At 47.6% G+C, this 24,989-nt stretch overlaps 1 protein-coding gene across 1 annotated transcript in view; it reads right to left on the bottom strand.

Annotated features, from left to right (window-relative positions):
• Positions 1-2,717: 2,717 nt before the first annotated feature.
• Hcfc2 (host cell factor C2) overlaps positions 2,718-24,989 on the bottom strand; it is a 31,254-nt gene continuing 8,982 nt past the window's right edge. Inside the window, exons 8-19 of the mRNA XM_033763505.1 lie at positions 24,374-24,582; positions 23,630-23,714; positions 20,554-20,660; positions 20,255-20,443; positions 17,289-17,456; positions 16,624-16,676; positions 13,054-13,228; positions 10,217-10,420; positions 9,447-9,520; positions 7,489-7,626; positions 5,131-5,316; positions 2,718-4,471 (exon numbers count right to left, since the gene is read on the bottom strand). Coding sequence (XP_033619396.1) covers positions 4,157-4,471; positions 5,131-5,316; positions 7,489-7,626; positions 9,447-9,520; positions 10,217-10,420; positions 13,054-13,228; positions 16,624-16,676; positions 17,289-17,456; positions 20,255-20,443; positions 20,554-20,660; positions 23,630-23,714; positions 24,374-24,582 — 1,903 coding nt within the window. The 3' untranslated portion in view covers positions 2,718-4,156. The remainder of the gene's footprint in view (positions 4,472-5,130; positions 5,317-7,488; positions 7,627-9,446; positions 9,521-10,216; positions 10,421-13,053; positions 13,229-16,623; positions 16,677-17,288; positions 17,457-20,254; positions 20,444-20,553; positions 20,661-23,629; positions 23,715-24,373; positions 24,583-24,989) is intronic.

Here is a 24,989-nt window from a genome sequence, read left to right as displayed (position 1 = left end):
CCTCCAGCTCCGCGACCCTCAGGCGGGCTGTGCCCTCCTGGAGGGAGCGCCTCGCTCAGAGCCCGTGGCAAAACAAGTAAGTCCTGGGATCGTTATGGGGGAAAGGCGCTTTGGTACACGACACATAAACTGCCTAAAAGCAGTCTCAGAAAACACGGTGGTGACACCGAACGTGTTCGGAGACCGAGTCTATTTCGCAGTGTGCTTCACTGATGATCAGATGACTGCAGGAATTTAAACGACCAATAAATCTTTTGGGTTTTTTGTTGTTGTTGTTGTTGTTATTGTTTGAGACAGAGTCTCACTATGTAGTTGAGACTGATCTGGAACTCACTATGTAGTCCCGGCTGGTCTTGAACTCACAGCGATCCTCCTGCCTCAGCCTCCCGAGTGCTGGGATTAATATGTTTTTAAATAAATTAAATTTTTATTTATTTGTTTATTTATAGGTGCTGCGAACTGAACCCAGCTCCGTGTAGATGATAGCCACAGGCTGTACCACTGAGCCACACCCCCAGGCCCCTAAAGAATTTTTAATAACGTGGGAAGATACTGAGAATAAAGCAAACTACAAAAACACGTACTAGGATCTCAATCTCAAATTTTTTTTATGTCAATATTTATATTAACACTTGCAGAGAAAACCTGTGCGTCAAAAGGTGACAGTATTATTCTGTAAAGCAGAGTAAGTGCTCAGGGGGTATTCATGGATTTCGGCTAGAAAATAATTCACTGGGTCTTTTTGTTTTTCTCTTTTGAGCCAGGATCTCACTATGCAACCCTGGCTGTCCCAGTTCAGTTCCTGCCTCAGCCTCCCACGAGCTGCCTCGAGCCCCGCCACACTCAGCTTCTTCGGGTTTATTGGACTGAACATCTACAGCGCGTCAGCCGGGGCTGGGGGTAGTGGGGAACACAGGGGTGCTCGCTCCTCGAGCTCGTCTCCTCATGACTTCTCGGGGTGCTTTCTTCCAGGGCAGCTGTCTAGGTCTGTTTTGCACCACTCTGGCTGGGTAATTTATAATAAACAGAAACGCACTGGCCCATGGTTCTGGAGGCCAGGATGCCCAAACCCCAGGGAGACCTGGTCCCGTGTGCAGGGCCTCCTGGCTGTGCCGCCTTAGGGGGAGGGGGGGAGGCCAAGTCACTTTTATGCCGAGTCCGCTCCCCAGATACCCACCCCTCCGGCAGGGCCCGGCCCCCCACGCCTCTTCGCCTCTGAAAGACCTCGCCTGTGTCAGCGCTGCTGCATTGGGATTACATCTCAACACCTGAGCCGGGTGAGTGGGGCCCTCAACCTGAGGGAGAGGCAGAGACATCTCCAGTAGTGCATCTGAGGCCCACAACGTTTGGAGCAAAAGGGCACCGTGAAAAGCCAAGGTTTGTTTATTCTGGGGCCAGGCTCCGGTAATTTGAGTGGAGGGGAGTAGGGTACTTGGTTTCAAGTCCTGGGGCTGCCAACCACCTGCTGAGCGAGGCCGGGAAACAGGCTTCACCTGCAGATCGCTGCGTTCCTCCTGTCCTTTGAAGACAACAATGTAGCTCTGAGGGCTGGCAGTGTCAGCGTGAGAGCTCGCTGAGGACCTGGCGCACTGCAAACCCGCCCAGATTGTGAGCCGTGATCACTGGGTGGCAGTGAATGTTGTTAACTGGGGAAGAGTAAGAGTTATTAATCTCTCCCTCCCGCAGGGGTCCAGGTTTGCTCTCCGTGTGGCAGAGGGGCAGGAAGGGAGGGAGGGAGGGAGCTGTCTGCATGGCGCAGCCCACTGTTACAGGCAGGGAGCTGCCTTGTGCGGTAAGTGTGTAAGTCACAGAAACTAAGCGCTGCCCCTCGGATTTACCCGGTGAATTCTAGTCCTGCACACGCAGCTCTAAGACCGCCCCTTACTGAGCGGCAAAGCCTGAGATTTCTCCTGGCGTCTTCCGGTCAGCAGTCCCTTAGAGATGAACATGTCTATGCATACAAACCAGTGCCAAATTTTTTAAAATACAGAATTCAGGCTGACTCCCAAGTAAACAGCTAACACATGATGACAGGCTGCCCTCCCCTCTAAGAAGTAAGTGCTTTGTTATACACACGGATTCCCGTTCACCTTCGGGTCCAGGCATCTCGGGAAAGTGCAGTACATCAAACCCTACACAGGTATAGAAGTGCACACATAAACAAGTATTCTTCTCTTTGCCTTAAGTCAACTTACTCTTTGTCATAAGAGAAGTGTTTTAAAATGTAGACTGTTAATTAATGTAGAGAATAAGGAGTTAAAACCCAGAAGTTTTCTATTAAAGCAAACAGACCATTAAAATCACTGGGCTCGAAACACTTTCTCTAACTTTCCATTCTTACTCTTTTGACAACTAATCACACACACGCACGTACCAAGGAAACCCTACCGTTTAACTTGTGCAAAGCTGCTCGCCATTTATTTTTGCTTCGGTTAAGTATTTGCGTAGCCAGTATCAGACACACTGTGACAGCTGTGCAGTGATTACAAACATGATAACGAGGCCGTTAAAATCCTAAGCACATGCAGAAAGCGGAGCGATTCAGCCAACAAATTCAGCCACGGAAACACAGCGCACCGCTTTCGTCTGGGAGGAACGGGGCCAACAGGCCAGAGACGCTTCTGGTGAACGTGGTTGGTGACGCAGACATTTAAAGACCAAAGATTCATACAGCCACAGAGAAAGGTTTTCTAACACCACCAGAGCAGTGCGTTTATTTTATCTTTAGAGTTTGGAAACGACTCAGTGTGTGTCTAACAGTTTGCATATTTTCTTCAAGAGAAAATTAGTGAGACACATTAATTACAAATACTGTAATATAAAAATCCCAGTTCTTTACAAAAGTTATATATTAAAATATTCTATACACTTTAAATTAGTAACTGAAGCATGCATATATACCAGTTCTGCACAATGAATTTCACCTTTGCTGGGGACGTTACACATAGTCTGGCAACACAGCCACTCAGCCAACCCACCCTGGCGAGGGTTCCGCGGTGCGTAGACAGACCTGTGCCCAGTGCTTACGCGGCTGGGGCTCAGTCCCTCCTGCAGTTACTGCTCTGACCACGCTTCTCCCAGGTTTGAACAGGCAGCGGAACTGAGAAGCGCCTAAAAGTCTAGAACAAGATACCTGGAGCAGGGTTAACTCTTATCTGCATTTTTAAGGTTGGAAGGAACCTGAGTTAGCTGTCTAATGCTTACAATTCTTTTGTAAAAAAGTTTATACATTTCTGAGGTAAAAATAATGCAAAAATAAAACATCTAGAGCATTTACAAAATCTTACAAATGTTTAAAACACTATTCCAAACTTATGTCTTATTAAGGTGCTTCTTTCTTTGCACAATAAGAGGACATATATTTTAATTCTGAATTTTTAAATTGTGCAGGTTTTAATTTCAGCAAAAGAAGAAGTTAGAGCCATTGAGCACAGGAAAATATTCAGGGATACAGTATGCTTCTGGTGAAAATACAAAATTCTCGGGCTGAAAAAGACCGTAAAGGTAAACTCTCCCAACCCTCACCTGGTAAGGAGAGCAAGGGCCAGATAACTGGTGTGCTTTAGACTGGCTTGGTATGAATCGAAAATACTCGTTATTCTTTTTGATCTTACCAATATTCTTGAAAAAGAATAAAAATTCAAAAGCAGAGTCTCTAAGCTCGCCTTGATCTCTGTCTTGGTTAATTTTACCTCTGTGCTAAATGGAAACCAAGAAAGGAATGAAGTCCACCAGAATCAGTCGCACAGGCGCCAGCCAAGCACAGGAGCAGTGGGAACCGCAGGCGGGGCCTGGACTTGGGGTCCCAGGGCGGAGGACACCTGTCCTGGCAGGGAGGGGCAGCCCCGGGGGATCTCGGCGACTCTGGGCAGACAGTTACAGAGCGGGACGAACGCTCCTAGCACCCTGTCGGTTTTGCTGTTTTTCTCTGAAAGAGCTGTACACATAAGGAAGAACCCATGTACTAATGTTCCGAGTCTTTGCTTCTTTTCTATTTTTATTTGGATCTACAATGGAGCAAATACATTTTAAGGACAACTTACAAACTCAAATTCATAACTGCTGGAATACAGTCGGAGAGTATTTTTCCAGACGGCCGCTCTCCGTCGCCAGTTGCTAATAAATAAGTGCATCCCCGCAGCTTCGGTAAAACAATTCAGCTCACAGGCGCTTTCTTATTGTTGCTTTGGAGCCATCGCACCTGCGTGGCGGGTCCGTACCCCTTCTCGTTCTTGGCCGAGATGCGGAACACGATGGCGGGCCTGGATGTGTAGTCCATGTGCGCGTTGGCCAGCTGCCCAGTGGTCACCGTGCATGAAGTCCGGAGGCCGCAGTAGACCCGCATGAACACCAGCTGGCTGGGGTTGTCCTGTATCTGCGCCGTGCGGATGGCCAGGTAGGCGGAGTACTCCAGGATGTTCCCCGAAGGGGAGGTCGGCGGTTCCCAGGAGAGGTGGATGCCTTCCACGTTCTGGAAAGGGCGACAGGTGAGCACCAGTGTTACCTCCGCCCTCGGGACGCACAGTGCCTCCCTCTCTTACAGTAACGGCCTTAGATGTCGGCTGTACTGTCGGTCTACTGTAGGCGGGTCTGCAATGCTTAGCTCATGCCCACCTTTCTTTATCTTTTGCAACAGGGTCTTGCTAGGTAGTCCAGGCTGGCCTCTTGTGATCATCCTGCCTCAGCCTCCTGAGTGCTGGGATTATAGGTGTGCTTCACCACGCCCAGCACACGCCCATTTTCCACAAACACAGGCTGAAGTGTTGGCCTGTAACATCCCAGAAGGGGAATTTTTCTTTATTAAACTCAGGCCTTTTCTTCCCTGAGGAAGGGCAGGACTTACTATAAAATGTAATCCAATCTCATGTATTCTATTGAAATTCTCCAGCATGAACTTCTGGTTCATATAACGAGAACAAAGCCAGAAGACTTCCCTGCCCTTCTGTGATTTGAATGCTGTAATTCTGCCTGAAGTTTAGTAAGTAAAAATATCAATTAGCAAAAAATACTTAATCCACCTTTTAGGGAACCTGACTTTACCAGACGCTAACCAGACTTTCTAACCGCAGTCGGCTTCACGGAGGAAGTCGGAAACGACGTCAATCACCAAGTCCGGGCCTGACCTCTCACCTTTGAAATTCGGACTGCAGAAGGAGCGCCAGGAAAGCCAGGAATGCACGTTTTAAACTCACTGACTTTGCTGAAAGGGCTGATTCCACAGCCATTGATGGCAGCCACCCGGAATCGGTAGCCAGTGCCTGGAACAAGATCTTGTTTCTTAAGTAAACTGTAGTCAGGAACATCTGCGTTTCCCACCTACAATGTAATATATACAGGAGGTGATTAAGGGGCACAGGTGATTCATGATTTCATGTTTAAAATGATTTAATTTTCATTCCACAAAACTTTAAAAGAATGAATTACATTTCAAAGTTCTAGCTCACATTTATTTATTTCTGCCTCACGCACAACAAATAAATCTTCCAATACAGAAGTGGTTAAATCCATAAATCAGTGATTCTGACCAAAGGAAAAGGGCCTTCTCCAGCTGAGAATCACTGGCTCTGAAGAGAAATGCCGAGGTATTCTGCATGTGAGCGGTACAAAGGCAAAAAACAATTATCCCAGTAACAACTGTCCCTTTCCCACCGGAACTTGGCTTGGAGCAGAAACCTCGGACTGAGGTCAGGTAACAGGACAACGCCCTTCAGAGACAGGCAAGCGGGCCAGGTGGAGAAGGGCACCAGCGTGTCCACAGACGCTTGTGAGGTACCCGCCCAGGACGCTGAATAAATGTCCCAGAGGACGATCCCAGGCTCACAGCCCGCAGACAGTTTTAGACTCTCCGCAGCTCTCCCCAGAGCCCTGCAACAGGAAGTGCAAACGTCCTCTTGCTTTGTGGGAGCTACGTCACCTCATTCTCCGGATGAGGAAACTGAGCCTCAGAGAGGTCATACACGTGACCCGTTCCAGTTCAGCTGCCGTATGCTGGGACCAGTGATTCAAACCTACATCTCCTGGCTCGGCACGGTACACTGTTTTCCTTTTAGGAAAATCAGGTGGCTAATAGGTACCTGGATATGCGTTATGTCCTTATCAGGTGTGATTCTAACGAATAATAACTAGAATTTCTATTTTGCCAAGAATTGGAAAAAATCAATCTGAAAAAGAGGGACACCAGCTGTAATAGCAGATAAATGAAAATACATGATATACGGTGGGTACCCTTAACCAAAATGCTTGGGACAAGAAATGTTTCGGATTTCCGATTTTTGTCAGATTGTGGAATACTTGCATAACATAATGAGGTCTCCTGGGATGGGACTCAAGTCTGAATACAAACTCCATTTGCTTCATGTACACCTTACACACCAGCCAGAAGGTGATTTCAGACTGTGTAGAGAGGTGCTGGAGACTGAGCCCAGGCCTTCACACCGAGCTACAGCCTCCGCCTGCTTTTATATTTTCAGACAGGGTCTCACCAAGTCACCAAGTTGCCCAGACTGGGCTCAAACTTCTGAGCCTCCTGCCTCGGCCTCCCAGAGAGCTGGGGTTACCGGTGCGCAGTGCCCTGCCTTCTGCCCGGGACTTGTCACCTGAGCTCACCTATCTGTCTCCTCCTGTGGCATCACACTCACATTATAAAGTCTTTCATTTCTGGAGCACCTTGGACTTTGGATTGTTTGGGTTTGAGAAGCACATCTCATCTTCTCCATTTGCGAAGATCGAGAAAATCAAAACAAGTAGCCATCTCCTTAGAATTCCCTTTTGGACATCGCCACATAAGAAAAGCCTTAGTTCAGCCTACTTTGGAGTCATTACCTATTCCATAATTCTTAGAGGCTGTATATCCCACGCAGTGTCTCCGGAAGGGGCTTCAGAATCAAGGGGAAATTAATAGCATACAGAGGCTTTTAAATTTTTAAAATTGTAAAACCAGGAATAAAAACAGTAAGAAACCAATTCTCTAAACACAAAACAAAATTGGAGACATTTCCATAAAAATGCTTATTTTAGTGGTCAGATTCTATTTTTATGACATGAAACCCAGCTCACTGATTGTATAAGATTTTTTAAATGACATACCTGTGATATACTGTATTCTATAAAAAGAACCTTAATACTTAATAAACAATACAAGATAGCGCCAGGGTTCTAGCTCAGGAGCACCACGCCTGCCTGGCAAGTACAAAGTCCTGAGTTTGATTTCCGGAACCCAAAAAATAATAATAATAACAACAATAACAACAGGGCTGGGGATTTAGCTCAGTGGTTCCAATGCCTGCCTTGCAAGTGCAAGGGCCTGAGTTCGATCCCCGGTACCAAAAAAAAAAAAAAATAATAATAATAATAACAACAACAACAATACAAGACAGCGAAGCATACAGAACTCTCAATCACAGACTGCAGTCAGATCCCCAGGTCACAGGAACAATCTCACCCAAGCCATAACCCACAGGGGCAGAGGTGCAGAAAGCACCCCCTTACCTTCGAGGCGCTCTGCTTCCCTTTCGGCAGCAAGTAAAACTGGCTCACCAGCGCGGTGTTGTTTCTAAAAATCCCCACATCACACCACTGTCGCTCTCCCGCCTTCACTGCGGCCCCTGGATTTGAAGGCGTCTCTTTCTAGTTTTAGAGCGAGAAGAAGTTATGCAGACTCCTTCGCAGTGTTTCAGAGGTCTGAAGCTCTCATAACCCATGCAGTGACCTACGAGCAGGTACCCGGGGACATTGCAACACGGACTGTGCACCGGTGCATCGGGTCTTCACACTTTAGGTCAAGTGACAGGGCCGGGGAACCAGTGAGACCCAGGGTGCGGGGTGCCAGGCTCTGTCCCCAGTACGGACAGCCCGGCTGGCGTCAGCTGCTTTCCAGCCAGCGACATGTCACATGCCAGCTGCAACAGGCCACTGTCGCTCGGACTCTCGGAAAATGCAGTCCCTTCTGGGAAACATTACAGCTTGTTCCGAAAGGAGCACATAAAGAAAAATTCAGTCAAGCTGGCTTTTGTCTCAATCAAAAAACAACTAGCACAAATTCAGTGACCTTTGCATTTGAAATACCTGAGATTCTCCAAACCTAAAAGGAGAAAAAAAATGTTCAAAACTAAAATGCAATTTGAATACACTTTAGTATATACTAAAGAGGAATCCATTAAACAGTTATACATTTTTACCCTGCTTTTAAAAACAAATAAATTTCCTCTACCTTAAGCTACTTTAGTGATAGGTGAATTATACTTATCCCTGGAACTAACCTTTTTAAGCCATCTTCTTATAAATGAGACACTGTTTCCAGAAGCTCAAAACAAATGTGCACTTCAGTTATTTATTTCTGTCTTAAATATATAACAGCAAAGGTACATGCTTATATCATTCACATTTTTTTCAGGCTATCACACATGACAAAGTGAACTCATGAGAAAAGTCTTAAGAAAAAGGAATAGCTTTAAACTTGTCTTCACTTTTCGAGTTGTAAAAATTCCCCTCAACTTTTATAAAACTGGCTCCAACTAAAACAGCAAATACAATCCTAGTTGAGGCACTGCAAAGCACATTCAAAGAAAAAGCCCATCTTAATCCTCCTCCCCCGAGCAGGCTCAGGAGGGCTACAGTCCCGAAAGGTGAGCGTGGGGAGGGGTAATGCGTGGTCCAAATCCAAAAACTTGGAAGGAAACTAATACAAACAATACTTCACGATTCTAAAAGACAAACATCCAGGTAAAATGAAAACTGGCTCATAGCAGAAGTGAGAAATGACACGCACGCACGCACGCACGCACGCACGCACGCATGCCTCTTAGCCTACTTCCCAAGTCGAGACCGTCTGGGGTGTCTGGAGACACCTCCCTAACTCCTGAAGTGGCTGCCACGCAGAGCGCCCTGCCGGCCCTCGCAGACCACGCGATGCCACAGACCACTGGGCCGTGGACCCAACTCCTCTGTGCAGCCCCTACGCGGCCCGAGCGCCATCCGAGTTCTGCTCCCTCCTGTGTCCTGTCTTTGACAGTAACGTCGCCCACACACAGGCACGCACACGCATTTCCGGTTAGAAACAATGCATCTCACGATGGGAAAACAGAGTGAAGCCAAAATCATCCGCGGTCCCTCAACTCGGCAAGCCCTGGGCGTGCGTGGGCACAGTTATGGCCGCGTCTGCAGTGTGAGCATTTTATCAAAATCGGGAGCACAGCATATGAATTATTCTATCAAGCTTTTCCCACTACACGTTCTATTGTGACTATCTCTCCCCCAACCGTTTACTTCTAAATTTGTATTATTAAAGGAATAGCTTTAAACTCATCTTCACTCTTTACGCTGTAAAAATTCCCTACTAAATTCACTACTAAACGAGCAGGACTTCCTCAGGGCCCGACCGAGAGGCTGCTCGGCATCTCCAGCACACAGTAGGTCTAGACATGCACCCCGCCGGGTCGTGTACTTACAGAGAGCGGCCCCGCGGCAGCGTGCATCTCCACACGGCTGATCTTGGTGGCAGGAAGAGCACACGTTTCATCCACTACAATTAAACAGTTGGCTCACTTAGGCTTACACTCAGTTGCTGTATATTAAAATATGATTTATAAATATACTGAACACCACTGAAGTGTACACTGAAAAATGGTAAAGATGGTAAATTTCATCTATGTATATTTTACCACAATAAAAAAATTGGGAAAAACAGCTGGAGGGAGGAACACAGTAGTGAGAAATTTACTCAATTCATGAAGTTCATTTTCATAAGGGGCTAATGACTAGCTAAAACTCCAGAAAATGTTTACCAAAGAGCAGACACAATTCTTATTGGGAAACAGTAAATATTTAACAATTAGAACTCAATCAGGCTGAGAATCGTTAATCCACAGTCTATCACTTTTTTTTTTTTTTTTGGGTACAGGGATTGAGCTCGGGACCTTGTGCTTGCGAGACCGGCGGTGGAACCACTGAGCTAAATCCCCGGCCCTAGCACTGGTTTTATCCTAAGGAAAGATGCTGAATTTATTCTCAGTAGGGAAGATACAGTCCAAGTGTACCTCTGCGTGCACTACTCTAAGTTTTTACGGAACAGCACAGACTGTGTTTACTGATTTTGACTGACACGTTTTCCCTGCTTGCATGCGACTGAATCCAGAACGAAATGCAGTCCCCCGAGACAGTGCACCTGCTGAGCTGACACGCACAGACGGTGTGACACGGTACGCAAGACAATCCAAACCTTCGGTTTTGGTGCTGAGGGCCGCGGGTGAAGTCTCGTCTTTAACAACCGCCCCGTTTGTACTGCATGACTCGGTTTTTATGGGCTGCTGGGTCACCATCGGCTGCGCGCTGGAAACAGTACTGGCTGCAGACATTTCTGGTATTACCGTTCTTAAGTCCAGGCAGCCACTGAGCACACCTGCATGTGCTGAAGTGTGAGGACCTATGTTACAGGGGAAACGGTCGGATGTTAGCGTGATACCTGGAGATATTCAGTGTCTTACTGTTCCTGTCATGTATGTCTTGGCACTTGCAGTTCTAGAATCATAAACATGAGCACATCACTGGCCACAGCGCTCAGAGGAAAGCGCATTATGTGCACTGCGACACCCAGCTTCTCAGCTCCTCCTCCTCCGAGCTGAACCTTCTCCTGCCCAGCCTGAAGTGTGCTCACCACCACGCTCATCCTGTCTTCTTCCGTTTCAGATGAGCTGACCCCTCAGACGAAGATCCACCTGCCTTGCTGAGCTCGTGGGCTCATTCCTTACCTATTCTGAGACCTGCATTCAAATATTCCTGCCTTTTCAGGGCTTCCAGATGGTTGGTTCTCCGATCCTGAATATCGGCGAGTTTCTCAAGCAAACAATTCCACATCTTCCCGGACCCACCAGTCCCCTCCAGTTACCACGGCTCCCCAATTCCCTGCAGAGCAATTTCTATGTCCCTGACCTCCCTACAGGTTCATTGCTCACACACAGGACGCTAACAAAGCGGCCCTGGAGAACACTGGTGATTTCTCCAGGTCGCTCTCACCTGGCCTTTCTGTAATGCTAACGATGCTGACCACGTCTCTTCTGCTAAGCTGTTTCCCGTGATTTTACACTCACGCATCCACACCCTGAAGACCTCCTACCGGACACTGCTTGTTCCCACGGTGGTGCAGGAAGGCAGGAGCTCCGCGTGGTGGAGAGAGAAACCCACACACAGCCTCCAGCTGGGACTGCCACTGCCCAGGAAGAATCACCAGCGTTTGTCTTTTCCTAACCCTAAGGGACCCTCTCCACCTCTGCAGTTTCTCTTCTTCAAATAATGCTTTTATTCCGGCGTTCCTAAGCTGCCTTTCCCTCAGCTGTGCTTGAAATATCATTCCTGCATCCCGCATCCCGCAAACGCACTGCATAAACAAGGCGGGCGGCGCCTGCTCCTGCAGAAGGCACCCTTGGGAAGTGCTAAGCGCTGAGTTTGGACTGAGGACCGCCCCTGGGCCCCGGACTAATACACAGCTGCCAGTTTGTGACCTCCCCCAGTAGTCCCTCGTATGCCTCGAAGAAAGTCACTTCAAAGAGGGACCTTTTCCAAACGGGCTTCGCTCCTGTACTTCCTCTCTCCACGAAGAGGATCATTATTCATTCTGTTCAACCGGAAAACCTGGGAGTCATGGTCAATTCGCTTTCGTTTCTCCTATGCAACCAGCTGCCAGGTTCTGTGAACGCAGCTCAAAGTCTCCTCAATGATGTGTTTTCTTTTCCTCCATCTGATCCCCTGCTCTAGTCCCTACGCACCTCCAGAAGCCTACAAGAGCCCCTAACAACTGTCTCACCCACCGCATACTCCGTCTCTTCCCGAAGGGGAGGCTGGAGAGCTCTTTTGCAAACATAATCAGTTTACTCCAATCTTCGAAACATTCTGTGGCAGTTACTGCACCTTGCTGAGAAGTCACTTGTGTTGGCCTGAGTGAGGAAGCCGAGCCTCTACCATGTGCCAGAAGCCACTGAGCACCCTCTGGCTTCCCGTACCCCTGGCACCGGGAGCTTATTCCAACTGCCTTAGCAGTTAGGGTGGAGAGGGCGTTAAGATTCTGAAATCTCAAAGCTCTGATCTATTTTCAGAGTACAAACTTCTTTGAGACACAGAAAAGCAGTGTAAGAAAATTTAAATTGAAGTCCAGAACCAAGATTTTATAAATATGACTAATAATTTCTTTATATCTAGAAAGTCTATTTAAAAAAAAAAAAAGAGGTCTCCTCTCCCACAGGTAATACATGAGGGAAATTATCTTCCATGAAAATTTTCATCTACCATGGATTCAAAGAAAAACAAATAAAAAATTCATCTTGTTAAATTTGAATCATTGAAGAATTAGCTTTATATCAGATACAATGGTTTTCAAATTAAAAATAAAGTCACATGGAGCTGGGGATTTAGCACAGTGGTGCTGTCGCCTGCCTCGCAAGCACAAGGTCCCTAGTTTGATTCTTGGTTCCAAAAAAAAAGTCACATGTTTTTATGTCAGGGATCTATCAGGATGAGATGTACCAAATAATGTCAGATTTCAAACTCAGAGGCAAGGCTTGATATCGCTCAAGTGGCATCAGAATATTCAAACACGGACATCACCAAATGATAAGCTGTCTAAGAACACAAAGGACGGGTCACCAGTACCCATAGCTGAACTCTTTCCAAGGAGAACCCATTCACTTGCTAAACAAATATTCACTAAGTGACTACTGTTTACCACGCTCGGACCTGAGTGCCAGGGGAAGACATGAACAAAAGAGACAAAATCCACGCCCCACACGACTCATTCGTGCAGCTAAAGTTTTAAGAAAATAAAGTAAGCAATGGGCAGCGCCCTGCACATACTGGCAGCCTCAAACTCCACGCCGAGCGTGGCCTTACACGCAGCCAGGGGCCTGGTGCTGCCAGACGCCAGTCTCTAAGTAGGTCCACTACGGGAACCATTTCATTCTTGGGGAAGTGGATTAAAACCATGCAACGTGTACTTCTTCAGTGACTCTAACCTCCCCTCCAATGTTACGAGAAGGGTTAGTTTTATTTAAAATGATCTCCTGATACCTTCATTTTTCCTTAGCATATCCGCCACACAACTATTATGATTAGAAGCGTTAGGTGCCAAAGGCAAATGTAAAATGGCATTCAAATCCGTCGCTTTGAAATCTGCTCTGTTTTTCACTGAAATTCCTTTCACGGCTGTATGTTCAGTTTTTGCACTGTTTACCGTGTCACTGATCTACAAGAAATAAGACAGTTTATTATAGCAAGCATCATTCAGTGAAACAGAAATACATGCAAAGAACAATAATCTAAAAGTAAACACTTTAAAAATGTTTATCAAAATATTGAACATTTAAGAATTATATTAATTTGTACAGGATTATTCTTTAAGATTTATAGTAGTCTTTAAGAAAACTCTTTTAACTGAGCCTCCACGTTCTGGTTTTGCTTTTGAGATGGGGTTCTCTACACCCTACCAGGCTGGCCTCGAATTCCTAGGTTCAAAGGATTCTCCTGCCTCAGCCTCCCCAGTAGCTGGGACTACTGGCCTGTACCACAGTGCCTAGCTGAAAATCTGTACTTTTACGCGGTAACTGGTTATTTGTTTTTTGTTACTTTTCCCCACCTTTCCTTTGGACTCCCATAATTTTTCCTGGCTCTGAGGCTGTTCGTCACAGGACCTGGCACTGTCTTCCACTGGTGGTGATGGTGACGACAGCCACAACACCTCTGCCATAACCTCTGCATCGTGATGTCTCTTCGTGCACTTTGTTTAAAAATCAGGTGATTTAACTAGAATTACGTAAGGAAGAAATGAAGCCTAAGATATGGGTTAAATCTGATAGAATAAATACATGTATTTCAGCAAATTCCTCCAAAAGCCCAATTCCTATAATCCTTGTAAGGAATAAGAGCGCAGAAGAGACAACACTGGAAAAAAAGCACAGTGCTGGCCGCTCAGCACCTGTAGGCAGACAGACATCCCCGGGATGCGCCGCGTATCCCAGGCAGGGGTGCAGGCAGCTGCACAGGACCGTGTGTCACCCACAGCCCGAGCAAGACACGAAGCCGGACAGGTTCCCCTCCCTGCTCTTAACGGAAGGGGACAGAGAGGTGAGAAGTGGGGTGTGAGGCTCTAGACCATGGTACAGCACCCCTCAGCCAGGGTTCCGAGCCCCCAGACTGTCCGTGAGCCGCTCCGATGGCCCCCAGTGAGCGCTGCTGAGCCACAGCCGGGCCCAAGAGCACAGGGCTTCCACACACCTGAGCCCCACGTGCACAGCACACCAGGCACCAGGTGGTGACCTCTACCACCAGTGCAAAGTTAAAAATAAAAGGAGCGTGAAAAGGGAAATCTTCAGAGCAGAATAAAACACTTTTGGAAAAGCTTCGGTTTTTTGAAACAGGGTCTCACTATGTAGTTGAGACTGACCTGGAACTCACTGTGTAGCCCAGGCTGGTCTTGAATTTACAGCGATCCTCCCGCCTTAGCCTCCCGAGTGCTGGGATTACAGGCGTGTGCCACCACGCCAGGCTGAAAAGCTTCGTTTTTGAAGAGATAAGGTATTACATTTATGAAGCAAGAATAATATGCTATAAAAGAATGTTGTTGAATATACTTAAATATGTTGGAAGAAGAATTTTTTTCAGAAAGTAGAATGGACAGAAAGAGAAAACAGAACTAGAACATAAACTTAGGGTCCAGTCCAGGAGGACCTGAGTTCAAAGGTGGGCCTGCAATGGTAGCTGTAAGAGAGGCGAAGTCCAAGGCCAGCTGTGGCAATTTAATGAGACTCTGTCCTAAAATAAAATTTTAAAAAGGACTAGGAATGTAGCACTGTACTGGGTTTAATCCTTAGTTCTAAAAAAAAAAAAAAAAAAAAAAAACCCCAAAACAAAAAAAACTGCCAGGCATGGTGGCACACACCTGTAATCCCAGCACTCAGGAGGCTGAGGCAGGAGGATCGCTGTGAGTTCAAGACCAGCCTGGGCTACATAATGAGTTCCAGATCAGTCTCAACTACATAGTGAGACCCTGTCTCAAAAAAACAAACAAACAAATAAAATTTAAAAATACTAAGATCAAATAGAGGCAAGAAATATTCAGTAAGAAAGCTGTGAGTTTCTAGAAAAATGGAGTTTACTGAGTGTATAGTAAAAACAAATGAAGAGGCAACACTAAAGTATATCATTGTCAATATTTCTGAAAACTAGGTATGAAAAGGTCATATATAAAAGATTAGGAATCCAAGTGGCAGCAGACTCTAAACAGTGACACTGAATGGTAAAGGACAGGAAAGAAATGCTTTCAAATTTCTGGGGGAAAGTTTCCCAATACAGAATTCTATAACCCAGCCAAATGATCAGTAAAATGTGAATAAAGACGTTTCCAGATATACAAGATCTCAAAATGTTCCCCTTCTTTAGGACTAGTGGAGAAGTACTGAATAAAAAAAAAGAAAAACAAGAGGAAACAGAGAGAAATAAAGTCAAGAAACATGGGCCCTAAGGCAGGAAAGAATACAAGAAATTTCTGATATTAACCAGAATGAAGGTGCAGGACCAGAGCAGACTCAAGCTTGAAGACAGGGCCCCAGAAGGCAGGGACTGCAGAGGAAAGAAAAGACACCTCCTGTGCGTGGACTTGCGTGTGGATTAATGACAGGCAGGGAGAAACGTAAGCAATGAGAAAGCGAGCCTGTGAACACCCGCCATCGCCAGCGGCCGAGCCCTGGAATACAGCACACAGGGCGGAGTTGGCACTTGGTGGTGAATAAGCGCATTTCGGCTTGCAGTTTGGGCACGCGGCTCTAAAAGGTTCGCCATCCCTGGATTGTGCTTCCTGTGACGGGCTTACTCACAGATAAGCCCATGACTCCTACTTACATCCCCTCTCCTGACCTACAGCAGCCCGTTCTGCCTGTTACTGGTCCTCAGCCGTGAGCAGAAGTGGATCCACCTGCATCTCTTCCCGGGGAGCCTGCTGACACACGGCAGTGTATGCATCTCCGCGAGCCCCTTCAGCGTGCATGGAAACTTACTGTGAAGCCCTTCACGAATATGAGGTCAACTCACATTCAGGGGCTCCCTTTAGCAACTAGCACTGTTGAAATGCACAGCGGAGACGAGGTACTCACGACATTCCAGCTGCGAACTCTCACAGGTGTACTGTGTAAGGCTGTCGGCTTATAAACAAATCTGACTCACGAGAACCCTCCGGAATGGAGCCTGTTCGTAAGTCGGGGACTTACCGTACATCTTTAGAAATGCAGATGTGTGTGACATTCGGAAATAATATCCACACATGATAACATTCCAAGCCAGCAGCCTCTGACCCTACACAGAATGAGGCCAGGAGCTCTCGATTCAGGCCACTACCAGAGTGGCCTGGGAAGCTCTTTCTGTCTGTATTTCTGTGGTGCTGAGGATCAAACCCAGGGCCTCATGCCCGCTAGGCAGCTGCTCTACCACATGGCCACAGGCCCAGCCTCGAAGATTTCTTTAAAAACAGAGCTGCCAGGCATCTCAGAGGGGACTGTGAGGAGCAGCAGGGTGTAGGAGCCCAGTTCCCGAGAAACGCGCTAGAAACCCTGATAGACGTGAGGACGCCCCGCCAGGGTCCCCACTCACGCTGTCGGGAAGGACGCTGTTGCCGCTCGGTCTGTGAGGCTCCGCCCTCCCTCCTGTGGGGTGAGAAAGTTCACAGGACTGTGAGCTCCATCGGCTTCAGGGAAATACGATCAAGACTTTTACAGTCACATACTGAAGGGTTAAAGATAGTATCTTTATAGAGTTTATCTTTTTTCTTAATAGTCGGCTTAATACTTCACTGAAACCCACTCTGAATAACGTATAAAATTAAATTTCCTTTTCTACTCTCCAAATGTCTTTTGGTTACAAATATTTTTGAAAAAAGGTGAAATCTTTTTGAAGCTAATTAAAAACATCTGAATGCAAGTAACATAAAACTTGAAAGTCCATCAAAATGAACTGCAGAAAACAAATTACCCTAGTCTGCGAGTCAGTGTCTATGGCATAGCGGTAGAACAGCCAGTTCTCGGGTGTGGACCATCATGCCCTAATTTCCTTAAACCAATACTAACCACACATTTTTCTGCAGTATACTTTTGTTTCGCTTTTTGATTTTTAAGATGGATCTCGCTGGGCCTCAAATTCACAATGACCCTCCTGCCTCAGCCTCCCCAATGCTGGGATCACAGCTGTGTGCCACCACGCCTCCGACAGGTAGAGTGTGCTTTCTAAGACACATCTTCTCTGCTCGGGCCCAGTCTCACCTGGCACGCTCGGCGCCGCTGAGGAATCTGCCAAGGCAGTCTGGTATGGCAAGTCCGTATTCAGCTGCAAAAGGTAGCCCTCGACCGTAGGCACCTCATCCCACTTCACATGGAAAGAGCTGGTGGTGGCTTTGATCAGCTGCACTTGTGATGGTGCTGGCGGTTTCTCTACAGAACGACAGTGACAGCGGGTATCTATTTACCTTTCCAAGGTACCGATGGTTTGCTCGTGTACCTTGTGCAGGCTGGAGTCTTGACATCAACAAAGAGGATTCCGTCTGTCTACCCAGATAAACGCGGCTGGGGATCTGACTCTATTTAATTCCTTAAATAAATCTACACGTGAAATAGTCCAGTACGAAGCTACCTGAATCACTGGATTCAGAAAAAAGGTTTAATTGCAGGGGAGTAAGTATTATATAATTATAATTACATTATTTTACCTTCTTTTGTAGTTCAATCTTTTTAATTTTATGAATTAATTTTGAGCCAACATATTAAATATCATTCGTGTTGGCAAAGATGACCTGGACATGGTATTTTAGAAAAATACAACTTCTCTACTTTTATCAAGACTGGTACTGCCCAAAACATGTGACTTTGTTACAAAATATCACTAACCATTCTAAAACAAAACAAAGAATCCCGATGCCTGCCCTCGGGAGAAGGGCCGGAGATGACTTCGCGGACTCCATGGCCCCACCACCCGGCCTTCCAGCCTTCCCGCATCAGGGACCAGTGATTCCCAGGGCAGCACGTGCCGTCTTCGGCAGCTTCTAAGAGGACGGGCTCCTCTGGCGAGCCACAGTCTACTGCAGACCGACCAGAGCCCTCAGCCAGCAGCCGCCTCTGGGCTGTGAACACAGACTGCTGAGGCACGCTCTCCTCCGGATGGATTCTGCGCACCGCTACTTCCAGGACACAACACCGAGGAGGTGCACTAGAGAACCCACACGTGTGGAGCAGCTCAGGGAGATGTGCGGCTGTCTTAGAGGAGAGTCAAACCTAGCTTCCTCGACTATCCCCACGTGAATCCCTCCACGGCCCTACTGACGACGGGCTGTAGGAGGGTTCTCGAAGCAAGGCCAGCTGTAGCGGAACAGAAGCAGACATCCGGTCCAGAGAGCACACCACTACAGAGCACAAGGCACAAGAAGAAAGAACAGAAAAAACAAAAGGCCGCACACTCTGTGAAACAAAGAAAATCCCTAGGACTGGAGCACGTGCATTTCTCGACTGCATGGGCCCACGGAGGATTCAGCACACCATGAAATTAAAAACCAGTGGGGACGGGATACAGAAAAATCCCCAAAGCTTCCAGGGTGGGGAGGAAAACAGGCACATTAAAAAGGACCAGCTGGGCATGGCTGTGCAGGCCTGTAGTCTCGGCTGTGCGGGAGGCCGAGTCAGGATGATCACTTCAGCGTATGTGCTATGAAAGACAGCAGGAGGGTGATCATCCAAGCACACGAGTCTGAGGCTGGTGTGGGCAACAGTCAGACTCATCTGAGAAACAAAAACGAACAGTAAGAACGAGACAACCTGGCGGGTGAGGGCACTGTTGGTACGCGTGAGGCCCAGGGTTCCACCGATAAAGGAGAGGGGACCGAAACTCACAAGGACTCCGACAGAGGACTGAGGTAAAAACAAATCCCCAGGAAGCAGACGGAAATCCCAGGATGAGAGCCGGGCTCCCACTGTGGAGGCTCAGCACTCAGGGGGGCAGGAGCTCGCTTCAGGGCGGTGGCATCTGATGCACAGCAGAAGCACCTGAGCGCAGCCCGGCGCTCCACACAGGAGGGCAGCACAGAGCGGACCAGCGGGACACGATCAGGTCCAAGACACAGAAACCACCCGCTCCCCGGCTGGTGAGAAGACAGCAAGGTCTAGGCTGCACATTCATCTCCCAGAGCTGGGTTGTGATGGGAGGACAGATGCGGAGGGCCAGGACCCTTGCTTGCCATGGCAGGAAGTGGGCGTACTACACTTAGACTGAAAAAATTCTAAGTAACAACGCAGCAGGTACGCTGAGAGACACGGAGCGGGTAGTGGGAGAACCGTTCGGCAGGGTGGAGAGAAGGCACAAAGTGAGGGAAGGGGAGGAGGCCGCGCGAAGGGCTGCTGTGTTCCCTAAGGCCTTCCGGAATTCTATTACTCATCTAAACGTTATTAAATGCACAGTTCAGCTAAAAGTCAGAAAGGGCACGAGGATGATCTCGCTCACCCAGAAAAACAATGCCAAACTTGCCAAAAGGAAAAGGAAAATCTAAATTTTTGCCTGATAGTAGCCATGATTATTTTTAGGTAGTACGGGTATCTTTAAAGCTTTTTCTGAAGTTTCATGGAAAAGACAGCCACTCAGACCCAATGGCTTTTACCTTTCAAAGTCACAGATCCCTAGGGAATCTACTTTGAAGATGTATCCTTGCCGGGCATGATGGCACAAGCCCAGGATCCCAGCACTTGGGAGGCTGAGGCAGGAGGATTACCACAAGTTTGAGACCAGCTTGAGCTACACAGTGAGCTCAAGGCCAGCCTAAGCTACAGAGTGAGACTACCTCAGGGGGGAAAAACTATCCCTGCTGTCACATCTTCTCAGCTTGTCAACCGATGATGTCTCTTTCTTCCAGGAGCCGACCCCAGATCCTGCACTGCACTAAGTCACCTGTCTCCCACACGTGGGACTCCTCATTTTCATCACCTCGAAGCTTCTGAAGCGTACTCTGAACCTCTAGTGAGCTCACACAGCCGGGCTCAATGGGCCTCTGCCCTGAAGGCGACTGCTCGCCCCTCACGCAGTTTCTCTGGATGTCTCCAAGGCAGTCCACACTCGAGCAGAGCAGCTATGAGAATTATTTCTTTCATCTCAGGAATGACAGTACGATTGATGTGAAGTCTTAAAAGACACACTATGTGCATATTTAATACCTCACGGAAGACATCACTTGTTAAATACCGTTACCTACCAGTATCAAGATACCAGAGATCCTTGCAGCAAACTTGACTATTCAGCGCTTTTTTATAGCCATCTCGTCCGCTCCAAAAATACAACCGCGTGCCAATTGCAACAGTGCAGTGTCCGGCTCTTGGTCTTGGTCTTGAATTTTTTTTGTCATCCTGAGAATCTGATACTAGAGTGGTCCACTCTGCTGTATCTAAAGAGACAGAAATATCCGTGACTGATGTATTGTTCTTCACAGCAGAATAAAAGTTCTTTCATTAGCAAACGTCATTCTGACAACATTAGGAGACATGGAGGACTCACCTAGGTTTAGGTAAGAGAACGAACTGGTACACCTCCATTCACAGTCGTGAGGCAAAGTCTCAGTGCTTTCACCTTTATGTGGAACCCATCCACCAAAAATGTACATCCTGAACAACACAAGAGCAAAGTAGCTGAGTGAATTTTATTCTTTGGATTTGAAACGCTAAAAGTGAACTGAAATTTGCTGACTGAAAGCATCAGAATTATTCACTCCTTTATCACGGTCAGGTAACCAGAAGAAAACACTGAATAAAGGGCTGGGGATGTAGTCACTGGCACCACACCTGCCTGGCAAGCGCAAGGTCCTGAGTCCAACCCCTGGTACAAAACAACAACACACAGAAAAGAAAAGAAAATGAATAAAGTGATGCTCTTTCTAGAGTTTACAATTCTAAGCCAGGCAGTGGTGTCAACCCATAGATCTAGCCATGAGGCTGAGGTGGGGGATCAGCTGAACCTGGGAATTCATGGCAGCCTGGACGGTTCAGGGAGATCCCACGTCAAAAAGAAAAAAAAAGACTTTACCATTTTCTGAAGCAACACTGACTCAAAATGATTTCTCTCTGGTAAGCGTCTTTCAACTGCAATACATTTGTTTTTTGATTGTTTGTTTGTTTTTTGAGACAGGGTCTCACTGTGTAGTCGAGACTGACCTGGAACTCACTATGTAGCCTAGGCTGGTCTCGAACTCACAGCGATCCTCCTGCCTCAGCCTCCCGAGTGCTGGGATTACAGGCGTGTAATACATTCGAGAATCAACACTGAGTGTAATGCAGTAAGGGCCCCTCAGCCTGAAAGACACTCAGTGATCTACAACACCCACAGTCACTGTACACTTGTAGTAACCAAAGAGGATTACATTTTGTGGGACTCTGGCCACTGACACTTTTCGAAGCATAGTCTACAAGCCAAGGCCAGAGGACATCTGAGCCCAAGGGTTGGAGGCTGGCCTAGGCAACACAGGAAGCCTGGCTCAAATATGAACAAAGGAAACGGCCGACTGTGTCCCTCTGAGTCCTGGATGCTCCAATGGCGGCTGAAGACGACGGACTCAGGGGCCAGGCCCAGGCCAGCAGACCGCGTGCCCGCCGGAGGGGCCCTGCTTCCCGACTGTTTCAGACCCTAGGGCCCCAGTGCAGAAGCTGTGTGTTACAGAGGACCCTACTGTTTTAAAACGTGTTTGTACGATTTAAGGGTAAAGACTATTCGGATGGGTTTCTGAACATTTTTTTTTAGCTGGGAACTGAACTTGAGACCTTGCGCTTGCCAGGTAGGCAGCAGAACCACTGAGCTAAATCCCCAGCTTCTGAACTATTTTTTAAAACGCATTAGTGAAGTTCTAAATTATAACCTGCAGTTTCCCGAAACATTACTTTTTCTGTTTTGCTTTTTTTTTTTTAAATGAGCAACCTTTATTTAGTTTTTATTCGTAACCATAAACTTAGCTCTGCAATCCAGCTACGCTGGGAGGGGAGCAGGGGAAATATGGAACCCGAAGAGCTGCACTGAGAGCAGAGCCGACCGGACACTGCGAGCAGAGGGCAGAGGGTGCTCCCTGGGCCAGAGGAGTGGTCTGGCGGCTGCGATACACACAAGGCAAAGGCGTCAGAGCGGCCAGTCAGGGTGGTGACCCTCTTGCTGGTCTGGCCATTCCTGGACCCGAAGCTCTCCGCGGCCTCCACGATGTTCACTCCCTCGTTCGCCTTCCCAGACACATGTGCGCCACCCACCCACCCACGCAGTCTGGCCGTGCAGATGAAACACCTGGAGCCGTTTGTCTGGCCCAGCGTTCGCCATGGACGAGACGCCAGGACCGGTGCGCTTCAGGATGAAGTTCTCATCATCGAATTTCTGCCCGGAGATGGTGCCAGTGTGGCGTGCGGAGTCACCACCCTGACACACAGATCCGGGAATAATTCTGTGAAAGCAGCACCCTTATCACCAAATCCTTTCTCTCCAGTGCGCAGAGCACCAGTCTTCTGCTGTCTTTGGAACTTCGTCTGCAGACAGCTTGAAGGAGACGCGGCCAAGGGCTCACCGTCGGCGGTGATGTCGAAGAGCATGGAGGAGTGGACCACGGGTGACAGCGAACAACCACAGGGGCAGCAGCAACTGCAGAGCGGGCTTGTTTCGCTTTCCGAGACAGGGTCTTGCTATGGAGCCCAGGCTGGCCTCAAACACGAGGTGACCCTTCTGGGTGCTGGGACTATAGGCCTGCACCACCACACCAGCCTGAAACATCCCTACGGTCCCTATACTAATAAATACTTGACTAAGTTCTACTCGGTGCTGCACAAACAAGGAGAGGTGCTGATGTCACAGGTGCTAACCTTTATGACTGCTCTGAAAGCGCCAAGCGCGGTTCTGAGCACTTTCTATGTAATTTTTTGGTTTTTTTTGTTTTTTGTTTTGAGACAGGGTCTCACTATGTAGTTGAGACTGATCTGGAACTCACTATGTAGCCCAGGCTGGTCTTGAACTCATGGCGATCCTCCTGCCTCAGCCTCCCGAGTGCTGGGATTACAGGTGCGCGCCAACATACCAGCTTACTTTTTATGTATTAATCCAATGTGGTTACACCCTAGTGAGACAGATTTTGCTTTAATCCCCACCATGTGCTTAAGGAAACAGGTACACACGGGTGGATTAAATTTCTGTGCTCCAGGTTATGCAAGGCAAGTACCAAAGCTGGCTTGGATAAGGAATTTAGCTACGGGGTCTGCACTCGAACCCTAACTGCACCTTGTCATCCATAGTCCCTGAGAATGTGTGCCCGAGGCCACCCACGCCGTACCCAGGGCAGAGCAACAGAGACTGCCCGCCGAGAGAGACAGAGCAGCTGGACGATGCCGATTCTGGGCAGGGCCTGAGGGGAGCCGGAGGTAGGGAAGACCATGGTGACAAGTGGCGCACAGGTACTGCAGCTTCCACTGACAAATTGTTTTAGCTTCCGCAAGCAAAATCAAATGCTAAGTTCAATAACCTACTTCCAGGAAACTAGCAGCATCACTTTTGTGTGCCTCTTTCTTAGCTGTTTTTTTTAAAATCAAAAGCAAAAAACAAAAACATGCCATACTTGTTTCCTATAACACTGGCTGTGTGAAGGCTTCGCGGGAGTGGCGCTGTCCCCTTTGTTTCTGGTTTTGACCAGGACATAGTTTCTGAAAGTAAAAATAAGCATATTAGCATCTGCATCTGATAATAGTGAATTACCTCAGCTTGCATACTTTAAAAAATATAAGCACTTACAAACATGAATCGAAAATGTCTCAAAAGTTATCTGAATTTTGTCTTAAACACCGCCAGGCAGAACCCCGTTCACTACAATGCTAGCACCTGGGAGGGAGGTGCGCTCAGGCGCCCGATTCGGGTCCTTGCGCTTGCGAAGCAGGCGGTGGAACACTGAGCTAAATCCCCAGCCCAACATTCGTCATTTTAACGTCCTAAGTAGAAAAGACAGCCGAGCACAGACACACCTTCCCTCCAAGCATCCCTTCTTGCAGCTACCAAAGGGTTTCCCTGATGAGGCCACATCTCCCACCAGCAGGACATCCACACTGGATGATGCCGATCACCATGCAGGACGATGAGCAGAGCACAGGGCTGGCCAGGCAAACCGGGCCGGGAGTGACCCGCTCACGCGTCAAGGGTCACAGGTGCACATGCGTGGGTTCAGCTGACCAGAGCTCGATGTCCCGGAGACGAGGGGGAACGCAGCCAGAGACACAGTAACTCGACAGGAACTGCAATCAGGAGCACTGGCAATGCCATCTGCCCTTACGAATCATAACTGACCCGAGCCAAAGCAAGTTCAGCTTACCGAGGTCAAGCTGCCACAGGTCATCCAGGCGAGCACCACACATTCCGCCAAAAACATACATCCTAGGGCTTCTGGAGTCTTTTCTGCAGTATATCACGGCGGTGTGGGATTCTCTCGGTGAAGGCACAAGCCCCTTAGTGACCGGGATGCTCCAACCCACAACACCAGAACCATGCTGGAGCTCCAACTCATAGAAATCATTTAAATACCTAGGATAGAATGAAAGAAAGGAACACACTCATCAAAGAAAATGTTGTCAAATGTGAGAAACAAAAATGGAAACGCTTTAAATTAAAAAAGGCAAGAAAAGTCCCAGAAAAATATTTGGACATACATAAGAATGTGTATTTTTTTCTTTTTTATATAAAGAATTCCATCAAAGTGATTAGAAAGAAATTAATTCCATAAAGTCACAGGAGACAAGGCCAATATACAGCATCAACTGCATTTCCATATACTAGCAATGGAAAATCCAAAAATGAAATTAAGAAAAAAAATCCATTCATCACGTCATAAGAAAGAATACAGGGGCCAGGGATTTAGCTCAGTGGTTCTGCCGCCTGCCTCGCAAGCACAAGGACCCGACTTTGATCCCCAGTACCAAAAAAAAAAAAAA

Source organism: Fukomys damarensis, unplaced genomic scaffold (genome assembly GCF_012274545.1).
Source record: "Fukomys damarensis isolate Sample0158 unplaced genomic scaffold, DMR_v1.0_HiC HiC_scaffold_15, whole genome shotgun sequence".
NCBI classification, from domain to species: Eukaryota; Metazoa; Chordata; class Mammalia; order Rodentia; family Bathyergidae; genus Fukomys; species Fukomys damarensis.
This window is presented reverse-complemented; position numbering and strand designations above follow the sequence as displayed.